General features: G+C 39.3%; 1 protein-coding gene across 1 annotated transcript; it reads right to left on the reverse strand.

Moving 5' to 3' along the window:
- Nucleotides 1–6410: 6410 nt before the first annotated feature.
- Nucleotides 6411–9527, reverse strand: LOC139444258 (proton-coupled folate transporter-like). Its single transcript, XM_071225181.1, has 4 exons — nt 8411–9527; nt 7548–7631; nt 7005–7161; nt 6411–6474 (listed from the first exon to the last, which is right to left on the reverse strand). Exons 1-4 carry the CDS (start codon nt 9525–9527, stop codon nt 6411–6413), a joined length of 1422 nt encoding a protein of 473 aa, XP_071081282.1.
- Nucleotides 9528–15403: the final 5876 nt, after the last annotated feature.

Consider the following 15403-nt stretch of genomic DNA (forward strand, 5'->3'; position numbering starts at 1 on the left):
TTGTTTAATGCCGCACTCAGCAATATTCCAGCCATATGACGGCGGCCTGTAAATAACCGAGTCTGGACCAGACATTTCAGTGATTGACAACATGAGCATCGATCCACGCAATTCATCCGTTTGTTATTTCATTTTGTAAGTTCATGCATTGTATGTTCATGCATTGTATGTTATAAATGACTTTGGATACATTCTGCATTGTATTTGTGTGTTGAGAATTAACTTCAAAATTATTTGCATTTATGGAGGTATACACGTAAATATTATAGGCATGAAATTACGAGTTGCTAAAATTTGTTGAGTAGGTATGCAGTGCTCTGAGACGAGGGCAAACATGGGACACTGGGGCAACGGGAATGTCACATATACTGATGAGGGTAATAAGGTTAGAAATATCATCCGAACTGTCGGAAATAGGGCAGTCCGAGTTATACACCTTCTAACAAATAAAACATAAATAGTCTTGTGGAGGCGAATCAAATTCCTGGAAAGGGTGGAATTCACAAAATAGTACTCGGGGTAAGAACGACTAGAGGAATGGAATAGTTTATTGCAATTAGGAAAGGTTACCGACCAATGGTAAACGATAATGATAATTGGTGTGACTCTGGAACCCAGGTTTATAACTTGGAGCGGACCCCAAGTCAAACAGTCCTGGGCGCACCCGCTCTCGTCTATTGTCACTAAACTCGTTCTCAGAAACATTCTTAACGCACCAGAATTTTGACTGAGACTGAAGCTAACATTGCTAACATTGTACCTCTTGCTCATCCCAAGTCGTCAGGTAAATCAACGATAATAACTTCAAATACTGCTTATTTAAACAATAACACACACGAAACTCAAGATAACGATACCAAATCTGTGACATCGTTAATGTACTGAAAATAATACCCTCCCAAATGCTTGTCATTTTGGATTACCCACCATGTTCTTGTACATTTTATTCGTGATCCTCCCTGAAAAGACAATAAGCAAAAGCACTTTATATTTTTATATATAATTTCCTTTTTCACGATGCTCTCCAAATATTTAAGAGCTTCTAGAATTCGTTTCACGCTTCTGATGGGCTATGTATTCGACCTTGTTTTTTTATCAAATTAATTCTGATTGTGAAAATCCATATATTTTTTAATTATGCGACCAAGTGGCGGTTATTTTATTAATAAAACATCATTTTAATATCCGGGCGGCAGGGGAATTTACATTCGCCTGGATATAAGAATCACAATTTACATATGTTCTCAGGGAAATCTACTCCCTATACACTCCGAATACAACATCAAGAAATATTTATAGGTTTTGTGCACATAACCCTTGGAGTTTTAGCAATCTGAAGCCATTGCTTCCCATGATACAATCCTTTGTTTTTCATTTGCAACTAATACCCAAGTAAGCAAATTAACCCAGTACCAAGTGTACCCAGTGTGCAAACACCCTTGAACTAATCTGTCGTACTTGCTGCATGATTGTAATACCTGTGAGATAGTGAGAAGATAGCCTGTATATATGGTGTGAAGGCTGTGAGCATGTACCGATTACCTGATGTCCACAAGGCATGGTTGCATGTACCTGAATACCACGACAATCAGTGGCCATGACATCCCCGCAGACAGGCGTTTGGATAATTTAGATGACTTTTCGTGTTAGACACCTAATGATAAACTTACGTTTCAACAAATGTTTCTGTAATTTCCAACACAACACATGGTATCGCAGGAGCCTTATTTTGACCTTTATCAAAATGAGATCAAGGCCAAATGTAGATATTTCCGAAAGATAACTAGAAGGTCGTGATATAAAAAGAATTTAAGAGGATGATGCTTAACCTTTCTTCCAGTGAAATAGATACCATCTACAATGTGTACATGTAACTAGACATCAAACTATTGACCCCCACAGTATCTTGAATATAGCGTGAGTGAACCGAGCACGATGTGATGGTCAAGATATTGATCTTATTACGCCCCACTCGTGATGATAACCAACGAATAGCTACACATAAAAAAATGTTGAACATTTTTTTATTAACGTGTAATGGTATGCATGGGTGCAGTTTGTCATAATTCATTTGATCAGTCAAACAGCCACGCCTGTTTCATATTTAGACCTTTGCATAACGTTCCAGAGTGACAAAATAATCTCAAAATACAAGACGTTTTGATAAAAGGGATGACTTTAATCTCCAAAAGTACCTCTATCTTTCACTCTATGTCGACCAAAGTTCCAACAGTTCCAGCTTTTTTACAGTTCAAGCTGTAAAAGCTAAGGAGGCGTTTGGATCGTTTTATAAGTTATCTTTATTCTAATCATTCGTTTGTACCTTCACACATCACTGACTTTATAACCTGGTAATGTTTACAGAACAAATAGCACAGTCAGTAGCTCTTACTGTAGTTTGTATGGTGAATCATTCAGGAAATGTGTGGCAGAATAATCAACAGCAAAATTCGAATATAATGTCAAATGTCCAAACTACACTCTCGTGGAAATTTCAGTCAATCTTTATTTTATACTGAAGATGACACAGACCAAGAGGACACGCGCGCGCGCACGCACATGCACGCACGCACACACGCACACACACACACACACACTCGCACGCGCGCGCACACACACACACACGCAGCGTGTCAGTTTAATGTGGGATGAAAGCCCGAAGTGATGCAGACATCAGACGTTTACCACTTCGGTGAAACCCCGAGCATGGTGCTGACAAACCTAGAAACATAATCGGGGCGAACCGATAGACTTCAGGAACCTATCATTTGGTTCACTCAGTCCCAATACATTTATTACACTATGGTTTTGCATGTTGCATGAATACCTACATGTTATCGTAAAGTTTCAAAAACATATATTGGTATCGTGCCAGAACTATTCGAAATTATAGTATTCTATACATACGATGGTTGATTTATTGACTCACTACCGGCATTTAAAGCATACCCAATGTACAACATACATACTTTGATGTTGTTCATGACCAAACACCGAACATCTGATATCTTCATCTGAACGTACCAGTTCTTACACGATTAGACACGTTGTAGAATATATCCTCAGCACCCCATTGCAGGTGGGAAGACGTGACCGTATTCGGATACCATGAAGGTCCGGATTAGAATTGATCTGATACTGATACCCATGAGAGGCGACTAACGGGATCGGGTGGTCAGGCTCGCTGACTTGGTTGATGCATGTCATGGTATCCCAATTGCGTAGATCTATGTTCATAATGTCAATCACTAGATTGTGTGGTCTGGACTCGATTATTTACATACCGCTGTTATATAGCTGAAACTTTGCCTAGGCGATAAACAACAAACAAACAAACAACACAAATACACACGATTCACATTCGTGTTTAATGAACGGTACGGCATGTTGCGATCATATTCTAACCCGGATTCCCCACGAGGTGTAAATACAAAAGCATCAAAGCCAGAGATTACCCCATCTTTCGATTATCCGCCGAAACAGAATCCATTGGACGTAAAAGGCCAAATAAAACACGCTTTTGGAAATATGTTTATTACATTGTCCAACAGACACCCATAAGTGATATTTATCTCGTCAGGCGAGCATGCGTCACATGGGTAACGTACCGGTCATGAGACACCGGGTGTATTCTATTTCCGATGACTGTTGGTTTGAATTTGGTTTTTGGATATATGTGACTGCACCCGCATTTTGTGATTCCAAACTATATTTATGCAATGAAGTCTTTGAACGGCATTTAGAAGTTGGTAGAATATGACGACATGAAACTGTTTTATGGATAACAGCATCTTTATTGTCTGGCACATTTCAGGGGAATCTGTGCAGTATGTTAAAGTTTTAGACAAACTAAGGCTAACAATAAATCCATCATATGTCTCGAATTCTTACAGCTACAAATGTTTTTAGCCACTTTTGCATAAGGAGAATTATCTATCTTTAACCACACCTTCCACATGAAACTCATTGATAGCTAAATTCGTATGCAGTCATTCCAGCTTGCACAAAGTCTTGAAGAGATTAATAGACACCATTTAAAGAAAGCTTATGTATATATTTGAAAATGAAACAGTAAACGTTTTAAAGATTAAAGATTATATTTGTTGTAAATTATATAAGAAATGAGTGCAACTCACCTCCTCTTCATAATTCAGAACACAAGCTTAATGTAATATGGTATGTACCCGGTAGAAGGAATGAAATTATTCTAACATTTTTATGGTATTTGTGAATAAACTCAGGAAATACATTCATATGTCACAACAGAAACGGGATCATGAATTTGTCCTTCCTTATATTAAATATATATATTTACTTCAACATCACTTCTAACTGTATTTATTTAAGGATTATGGCCCCATTTCTGAAGAAAACTGTCTTCTATCTCCATAGATGCGAAACGTTCTCTATGCTTGTATCCTAACCCTTTCACCCTTTCTAATAATGGTATCATGTCAGGTAAAGAAGTAGTCAGGGCTTTCTACTGGAAGTGCATGTTCAATTTCTCATTATAATAAACTCGAGGTTAGAGATGTTGTGAGCTGGTTGTGCATTGAGGAATGGTTTCTGGAACATTTACTCAGAAATATTCTCATACTTTAGGTTATTTGCCATTATTATTAGTCTAAATTGAAATCCATCTTTAATGAAACAATTAGATTTAAGTGTAGCGAACTTATGACTAAGTTTCTGGGGCTTTGAGTTGCATGTGTGCAAATATGTAACTGTTTTTTATTACGTGTAAAAACATTTTTTTAACATTTGTCCTCAACAAATATGCAGAAAATATTTGTATGCTGAAAGGCAAAAGAAACGTCTCTTCTGAAAATACTGATAAAACTTAACAGACACTGGCAGTTACATGTTCTGTGGTCAATAAACTCATTTAACGTTCTACTGCTTCTTTTTGTTGCCTTAAAGTCCATTTAACAATTGAGTTTAAAATGGAGTGCTTTGCCCAAACGCAGAGGAAAAGTCTTGTCAAAAACATGATGCACGTGCATATCGTGGATGGTATGGGTATAAAAGACACCCAAAACTGTTAAGCTGGCTTTCGTTGTTTCGATTAATCAGCCATGCCAAGATTATCAGGAAATGAGAGACAACAAGCGATCGGAAGACTGCAAGCAGGCCAGAGTGCACAGGTCGTTGCAAATGCATTCAATGTCAACGTCAGAACGATATATCGTTTGCAACATCGCCACAACACCACCAACACCACCGACGACCGGCCGCGTAGTGGTCGTACTAGAGTCACTACTTCCGGACAAGATCGGTTCATGACACGCCAACATCTGCAGAACCGATTCCGAATGGCCACTGAAACAGCTCGGCAAACCATTGGCAACCACCAGCGTGCCATCAGTGATCGTACAGTCCGACGTCGCATAACTGCCAACAACATCTCGTGCCACCGTCCTGCCCGTGTACCCTACCTGAGAGATCGTCACCGACAGGCCCGACTGCAATGGGCCAGGCAGCATCAAAATTGGCGTCAACAGCAATGGAGAAGAATCATCTTCATTGTTTTAAGTTGCTACTGTGTTTCAACGGTGGTTGGCAGAGCCAGGGTCTGGCGAAGGAGGGGCGAACGTTGTGCTGATACTTGTGTTATGGAACGAGATCCGTGGGGCGGCCCAAGCATCATGGTTTGGGGTGGAATCGGACTGAACCAGAGAGTGGGACCTGTGGTCTTTAGTTATTGGTCAAGGCAGGGGTAATGGCATCACAGCTCTCCGCTACATTGACCTAGTCCTCAGACCCCATATCGTGCCTTTTTTTGCCCGTCATCACAACAACACCTTTCAGCAAGACAACGCCCGTCCCCACACTGCCAGAGTCACCAGGGACTTCCTCCAGCAGCACAACATCCAAATCATGCCTTGGCCTACCCTCAGTCCGGATTTGAATCCCATTGAACACTTGTGGGGTGAGATCCAACGCCGACTCAACGACGTACGCCCAAGGCCGACAACTGCAGCAGAACTGCGTGTAGCGTTCCTGGGGATATGGGCCCAGATCCCAATGGCCTTCATCAACAGGCTAGTCCACTCCCTGTACAGAAGATGTGTGGCTGTAGTCAACGCCCATGGTGGCCACACCAGGTACTGATTTGGAACCCCCCAGCTGTGATGCTTTCTGGTGCCTCCCCAAATTCACAATTCGCAAAAACATTCCCCAGACTGTTAATTTCATGTGGGTCAAACTCTGACTTTCTCCAATGTCTTTACTTACATATATACGCATTTGAAAATAAAGATATTGATATGATACATCCACATGACGTTTCTTTTGCCTTTCAGAGTATTTCAATGTTGACAACTGTTGGCTACATAGCACGTGAGCTACAATGCCATGCGGTGCATCGTTTCTTCTGGGAGAAATGCGTTTTTGCCAATAACCACACCGCTCTAGTTTACATTGATTTGTAGCGCTGTTGATTTCCTCTGTTTTTGTATGAGGATCGCCATCACTCTGAAACATAACAACTATATACCATAGGGACATAACCATATCACATCTGATTTTTAACTTCATCTATATAGATAAAACCCCAATATTGACTGTACATTTGGTCGCTTAGTTTTAGTGATATGTTTGGGAATAGACATGCATACAAGTTCAGCTTAGATAGATACAAGAAATAACTGGTTATATTTACGTTGACAACAATAAATGAATTATAATATGGCTCTATGGACTACAAGGCCTCACAGATTAACCAGTGACGACACCAGACGAACCAGGGTCCATAAGCTAGATCACAACAAACTAAGTATTAGAATCTTCTCCCAAAACCTTTGTTTTTATGTATAGTTTATTATCTACGCTCACAAACAGATCAGATGCATATACGATTTGGGGATATATGAACTCTCTGATAAGGCTCTGCGGAAGGTGGAGCACAAGAAATAGATATAGATAAAATAAATAGATATGATCTATCGTATCTTTACAGTGATAAGAAAAACAAATAATCCCTGTATTGGTATATATTTACTCACATGAACACAATCAGGGCAATGCCATTGGTGGCAGCATAGGACATGTAGACAGCGCCCCGCCAGAAGGTGACAGTCACCTGGTAGATGTTGTTGTAGAGAACAGCTGCCACCACAGAACACAACGCCTGCACCACTGCCAGACTCGCGAATATCGCCCCTGTCAAGTACACAGTAGTTCATACACGGCCAGTGAATAAATAGAGACGCAAACATCGTCCTGTCAAGTATACCGAGTTTCATAACAATCCAGTGAATAAACAGACACTGGGATATCTGTAATGTTATTACTTATACATACCTTGTCACCCCGTGGGGATTCCGGGCTAGAAAATGTCAACCTATGCTGTTCGTAAAGGATCGAGTGGCCAGGCTCGGACATCGTACCTCGACGGCGTTGCTTGCTGCTAATAACGTGTGTATCAATTACTGGATTGTCGGTCCCAGACATGATTTTTAAAGGCTTCATTTCGACAGAATACTTCTTAATGCAGCGTTAAACAACAAGCAAAACAAGCCATACCCTCTGTCTACCAAACAAAATACCTTGTCTATTTGATGGCAGTTGCTTGGACAGAATACTCCGGGCCATTGGTGTTGGAAGAAAACCGACGATAGCAACGCCAGGATCTGTAACGCATAACTGACATGTAGTGATGGCAACATTAAGATAAGTATGTTACCGCTCTGACATGATATATGCTCTTCAACAGCAAAAATGTTACAATGAACATATATGGGTAACTATTTATTATATCTAAGGTATCAACATTGGTGACTATCGATAATTAGCCTGTACTCACAGCTTAAAAGGACAAATATCGCAAAAAACACAATCGAACAGAAAGAGTGACATTAAAAGCATCGAATATTCTGTACGCAGAACTTAATACGCAGTCTGTATTTCTTTATGTTTGTGATTTTTAAAAAAATGTTGAATTATTGCATTAAATTATGTTTAAAATTTATAACCATGTTATCATGTAAAAGCCACACACAAACGATGCATGTGACACATACACACACGCCTCCACCCTATGATCTAAGGGACGCAACTCCTACACTACACCATGAACAAAGCTGCATAACAGATACTGAATAGTGAGAGAGTGAGTTGGGTTTAACGCCGCTTTTAACAGTATTCCAGTTATATCACGGCGTGTCAGCTTAATGTGGGAGGAAAGCCCGAAGTGATGCAGGTCTCAGACGTTTACCACTTCGGTAAAACCCACGGGCATGGGTATGGTGCTGACAAACCTAGAAACATAATCGGGGCGAACCGATCATAGGTTTCTGGCGTGCCCAAGGGACGCGACTCTGCACAGCGAATCGCGGCGCCTTAGACGACTGGGCCACCCGTGCCCCCAGATACTGAATAACACGAGTCTGTTTATAATGAAAATACTTACATCCAAGATACAGCATCCACTCGACCGATGCGAAGGCGAACAACATTTCTCCCCCAGCGTTAGAGATCAAACCTAGCATCCCCATGGTGATGTCAGAGCAGCAACATTGTAAGAGACGGACGATCGCTACACCAAATGTTTTCCTCACTACAGTGCTGATCGTGTCATATATACCCATCTTCTCAGGACTCCAACAGAACGGCAGGTTCATGAAGAACAATGTGTCTATGTTAGATCCTCCTTCGTCACTCAAAGACGAGAAGAAGAACACACACAGACCAAGCCAGAAGATAGCACGTTTCAAAACAGTACCACCAAAGTATATGTCAGTTATATTGCGCATGCCATGCAATAGGGATTTGCTACTCTCTTTGTCATTAGAATCTGTTGGTTTGGCACTCTCTATGAAACATACCACCAGCAACATATCAAACAATGTCACCGCTGCGGATGTAAGGGAAGGATAGAAGAACCCAGTGTTTTGAATGAAATAGCCAGTAGCTGTTGAAGCAAATGACTCTGACAGACCTATTACACATTCCAGGATGACTATGTTCAAACTCCTGCTCTGTTCGGGAGGTGTGTGGTCTGCTGTATAGGCCATGGTGGCCAGCATAAAGCCCCATCCACCGCCAAGTAAACCATCCACACCCGTAGCTAAGAAGAAGTAATTCAAATCCAGGCGCCAATGGATTATCACTGCAGTCATAGCGTTGCGCAATAAATGGCCAGCCATTGGACAAAGGAATAGAAATTTTCTCCCAATGATGTCCGAGTACGATCCAAGAATGATGTTGCTGAAGACGGCGATACCGGCTGAAGTACTGGAATACTGCCATAACTTGGTAGAGGCGATCTGTTGAGCCTTCTCCTGAAGACGGTATCCTTCATCAGACGTGTTCTGGAAGCAGGGAGCCAGAACAGTGAAGTTCTTGATGCGAGTGTCATTCCCGAATACGGAGTCTGCCACACGATGGTAGATGTATTGACTCATCACAGGCATGTAGATATGCGTGCCCGACGCCAACAAACAAACAATTATGTTGTTAATAACCAAACTTTTAACATTCACCTTGGTGCCGGGTGACACCTTCTCAAGGAGAGGTGTTGTTTCCATGTTTACTTGTAATGCATTGACACAATTATAGACCGTTCGATATGTGTCTCCTTTAGGTGATGATACTGAAATCAAACCTTGACTCACTCTATATGAACGGTTATCTGTATACACGAGGATAGCGGCTGATAACTGATTGTTGATCACAACAATATATAATCAGGTATTTGTGTCAATTGTTAAATGCAACCTATTTACGACATGCACATTCCTGCACCAAACTGTTTTTCCTGGTCTTCACATCTGCATTCAGGATTATAGATAAAAATAATTGTTTTTCTAAGAGCAATCTTGACGTTAGAAGTTATTAACGCATTGGCGATATCTCAGCTGTATAGCGACAATAGCATTTAAGACCGGGAAAAACATACATACGTATCCGAAAGTCTATTCATCCACCTCTGGTGATTCCAACCGACCGATCCTACTTTACTGGTGTACAATTTTTGTCTCGTTAGCGATTACTGACGGTTCTGTTGATAAATACTCCATGGGAATTCCGGTGCAGAATAGGCCTCCACAGTCCCATACTTGTTGAATGTGCCGATTCATGACGATAGTTCCAATGTGTCTTCTGGCTTGTTGCGGGTCACCGTCCCCCGGCGGCATGAATCGTTGTTCATGCTATCAACCACTGTTTTACCTGACCGCGAGTATTTACAAGCCGTCTTGGTATACGTAAAACAACATTCACTCACCAAACTTTGTTATAATTTGTATTCATTCTTTCTGTCCGTCTTGTCACCGTCTAACATTTTTATGACGTTTTACAATATTATAAAATGATAATACACCTTCCAAAAGCCCGTGTTAGATTTGGTTAAGGGTGAAACGATACACCGATATTCCGATGCATCGCGATACTTGACCCACGATACGATATACGATAAACGTGGGCCCATTTATCGATACACCACGATACGGAACGCAAATCTCAAGTACTGCGTTTCCTCGCTATTGTGCCTTTCAATAAACCGCTAACTTGGTTATAACGCGCTAACGCATGGCTCCCCAAAACGTACTTACATTTTTAATAAGCTCAGGTTTTACACCGACAGATGTTTTTTCCGCCATCTCATAAAACATTATCAGCTGATCACCGCAAGCACATAACACCGAAAATACCAGTCAGCAAATCCGAACTGAAGTACGCAATTCATTACTATTATTATACTATCTTGTTATTAAAACGTATTTATTGTATATCTGGTCTTGTGTTTGTAATATCTTCTATTAATTTTATTCAAAATTTCATTTAATATTGTAATAAGTTATGTGAAATCGTGTGTGAAGAGATACAGCAACCATGGTCAGATTACCGCTTTTGACGCATTGAAACGAACTTTAGTTGCTAGAGAATGGATACATATATTAAAAATGCCATACTTTGACTCGTTAAAAGTCATATTTGTGGCAATTTGGCTAATATATGTCAACATAACGTTTTCGCAATCGAAATACATGTAGCCCGGGAAGGCCCTAGGGTGACTGGTCAAATTGTTCCATACATAAAAATATCCTGCAACAGCAATCACCAGTACCAAAATGCTACACTTGTGGTTCATATAATTTTAAATATATATATAGTAAAAGCTGCAACTAAGGTAACACGATATTGGAATATATTATTCCTGCTAAAACAATCATTTCAGATACAATTTCTTCGACCATTGCGTCAAATTCTTTGAAGTTGTATCACTGGTGGAGTACATTAATTATTTTCTGGTGTTTGAACTTTAAATTGTTTTGAAGGAAAGTTAGAGAAAGTTCCACTTTGAAGCTGAACAACTTCAGTTGTCTTGTTATCATAAAATAATTTTGACTGTTCCAAAATCATGAAAGGTTCAAACTTAACATGCTTTAAGTCTTGTTTTTTATCATTGCGTATCGAGATACGTATCGAGATACGTATCGTATCGTGACCAGAATATCGAGATGTGTATCGTATCGTGACCCTTCTGTATCGTTGCAGCCCTAGATTTGGTCACAGCAACCAATGCTACATGTGAGAGGCGACTAAATAGATCGCGAGATCGCGAGCTCAGGTGACTTGATTGATTCGGCGTACACACACACACACACACACACACACACACACACACACACACACACACACACACACACACACACACACACACACACACACACACACACACAAAAATACGGAAATGCATACAGAAATACATACATACAGAAATACATACATTAATGCAAACACAGATACAGAAATACATTCAGAAATACATACAGAAATACATACATACAGAAATACATACACACAGAAATACACACTTATGCATACATACATATATACTGAAGTACATAGAGAAATACATACATACAGAAATACATACAGAAATACATACATACAGAAATACATAGAGAAATTCATACATACAGAAATACAGAAATACATATATACATACATACAGGAATACATTCGGGTTGTTTTTGTTTTTGTGTGGGTTCTTTTCGGGTTGAGTGGGTAACGAGCTTTCACTGTATGGTGTTACGTTTTACCCTCTGTACCTCTCTTAGTGTAACATGTAATTTTACTCTCAAAACAACACACACGAGTACAAGAGCACAGTTTACATAATATTTACAATTATATACAAAATTGCGCCTTTTGAAAGACAATCCCATCAATACTTTGCTGACAGTAATGAGATAAATATCTTTTAGTAGTGTAGGTCATAACAACACGTCTATATTCATTTTCGCTTGGCCAATAAAAACCTTTCTGTAAATACATGTACAAATATATCTATGAGAACTATAATAAGGACATCTGAATAGATAGTGAAATCCACATTAGATGAATGGACGCACATATGTTCTGTAACAGTTAAATGTAAATGCACTTGTCCATCCAAGGTTGATCAGGGAGCAAAATGTGGATTCATGTTTATTTATAGTTTGTTCTTTATGTTGTTTATTTCATATTTAGGTTAGTATATGGTGTAGAATAAAAGAAATAATCTTACATATTTTTCAGGTCAGTGAAATTGAGTTATTCATTTAATTACCTGGCATATGCATACCAGATAACAAATGGCCATTTTGACGAGTGTAACAGCCGGCACTTATCGGAAGGATAAGCAGGTCATATCTAATAGTAGCATGTGTTATATGACAGATCAAATGCTGGCACAAACAGAATAATAATTTGAATCAAGCTGGGGTTTGAACTCATCATCAACTGACTGGTCCGTAGACGTCGATGAAGGGATACGCACTTGGTTAATTTCGTAAGCATGCAGGCCTTCGGTTTATAATCACACAAATACATACGATGCATGTACAGTATCAAGCATCATATGCACAACTTGGACACATTAGATGATCGTGACATGTCATTTCAGGGCGTTTTCATTTTGTTAGTGACATGTAAATATAGAACTTTTTGAATGCATCATACCGTCTGTTTTGTAGTGGGGGTACTTCCAAATATACATCTAAATATTCTCTTTACATAACCACCTTTACATCAGAACAGAACAGCAGAATTTCTGGATGTTTTCACAGCAGACGCAATATCGTAATTAGTTTCCGGTATAGCAAGACATAGTAACCCTTTCCGCGAACACCTGGTGTCATTGCTAATATACAGTAATTCATTGACTTCATTTGACTTTAACACCCAATGGAATCTGTTTAGGATACTGGTTATTCTCTAAACTTTACGTTATATAATTACTTTAACTGGGTCGATGTTTCTGCTAGTGGACTGCATGCCTCTTTACAAGAAATGGTCACTGATTTCACGTACACATCGCAGATTTAAAATTACGCAAGCTATTTCCAAAAACATCCAGGCAGATATTATTTTCTCAGATCATAGAATATGAGCAAATTAATAGATTATGGAATTCGCTCCCTGTACACTTATTGCAAGCTGGACATTTTGTAGGTTATGTTTCTATAGCTAAGTATCTTCTTTTCATTGTTTTTCGTTTTAAAAAGACCAGCTCGAAATGTTACAATAATCATTATGATTCTAAGCATGCTGTCAGTTAAACTGGTGACTTGTAAAGATCAATGAAATGAGAAATGAGTATTGAATTAATAGTAGACCACATGAATAGTAGAATAGTATGGCACCCACATTTATCGAAATACAATATCATCTTTTATGTAACCAGTCACAAGCAAAATGTCTTACATTTCAGAAAATAATTGAATATCACTATTGCCATTGGAAATAACTTCATTTGATGCACGTTTGAAGAGTTAAAAGAGAGATTAATAAACATCCTAGACGTAACTAGTTGAACAATCAAAAAATCTGTTAAACTTATATAGCCTCTTACACAGGATCTAACGCATTCATGTATACTTCGTATAGCTTTCAGTTTAACAACTTGCTATTCGGAGCACTCAACACATGTGTCTGCTGCTTCATTTATAGCAATATTATCAAAACTCATGAAACAATTAGCGGACACCAGCAAAGCTTATATATAATCCATTTACCGACATTCCATACTCCACTGGCATTCAAATGATTGATTGTTTAGGTTTGGTCTCCATCGTGTGTTGAACTGTCACGGTTGATATAGCCTGAACAGCAGTATGAACTGTCAGCATCTGATCAAACAAAACGAGCCTGCTCACACATGTAGACCACTTGTTCATCAGCTCTTATAACCAGCAGGGGGTTGTTGTGAGCTATTCCGACTACGTCACGGCGAGGAACGAGCAAGTGGGCATCCACACAACTAAAGCTGGTAATGTTGTAAAAAATATTTGCATTTGGTGTATAAGACTGTGATCTGTTATGCGTTTAGTGGACAATCTTTTACACACATCCAATCACTTGGAAATCTTAGTATCCATCAATGTGTCAAGATCACAGATAATCTTGTATATTTTAATTATATGTTAGTACTTCAGATAGATGTATTACGGTACGGTTACATTAGTATATTAAGCTTAGCGGGTTGTTTTTAGATATTGTCAGGTAATACTATGGGAACAGGTTAGGTTCAGGGAAGCGTGACTGGGTACGGGTGATGGCTGGGGAGTTAATTGGTGTAACAATAGGGAGGTCAGGGGTAGCTTGGGCTTTGGGGTCAGTTTAAATAGCGGGGCAGGGTAATAATTAGTCCTGCACCATGACCGTGGAATATATTTATTTTATGAAAAAATAATAATCTAGAAATGCATACAATGTGTAATATAAGATTTCAGAGACTAAATGTTAGTCTAGGTAATAATTTGTACAGTCAGCCAGAATCAGCATGGTCATGTAAGGCATGGACTAATATTGTGGGAGACTTCTACTCTGGTTGGCGTAAGTTTTTTTTACATTTATTGTTTCATGTTGAATTTTATTTTAGAGGATAGAATTTTGAGTTATGTATTTTTTCCAAACGTAATTATATACACATATTGATGGTAATAGCGTAAAGCCACTGTAACAAATAACCACAACATGATCAAAGTATAAACAGTTCAACTCAGTAATATGTAAATCGGAGTATTGGTGCATGGCTGTATGTATTGTGAGGTAGTGACACATTCCTCAGTGACTGTAATTGCTTATATTACATTGTAGTGTCCCGGAACTACGCGAATGTAGCATGGAAGGATGAAAGAATTTTTCCTTGTAACGTATAGGAAGGGGTTTATCATAGCAGTGTAGAGGAAGAAGTTTATCATTGCAGTGCAGAGCAAGAGATTTATCTTTGCAGTGTTGCAGATAGGGTTAATCATTGCAGGGTGGGCGGAATAGTTCATCATGGCATTGTGTAGGAAAGGGTTTATCAGTGCATTGTAGAGGACATAGATCAACATTGCAGGGGTGAGAAAAGAATTCATTATTGCAGTGTAGAGGAAGAGGTTTATTATTGCAGTCCAGAGCAAGAGGTTTA

Source organism: Haliotis cracherodii, unplaced genomic scaffold, assembly GCF_022045235.1.
Source record: "Haliotis cracherodii isolate W230 unplaced genomic scaffold, xgHalCrac1.p SCAF_5, whole genome shotgun sequence".
Classification (NCBI taxonomy): Eukaryota; Metazoa; Mollusca; class Gastropoda; order Lepetellida; family Haliotidae; genus Haliotis; species Haliotis cracherodii.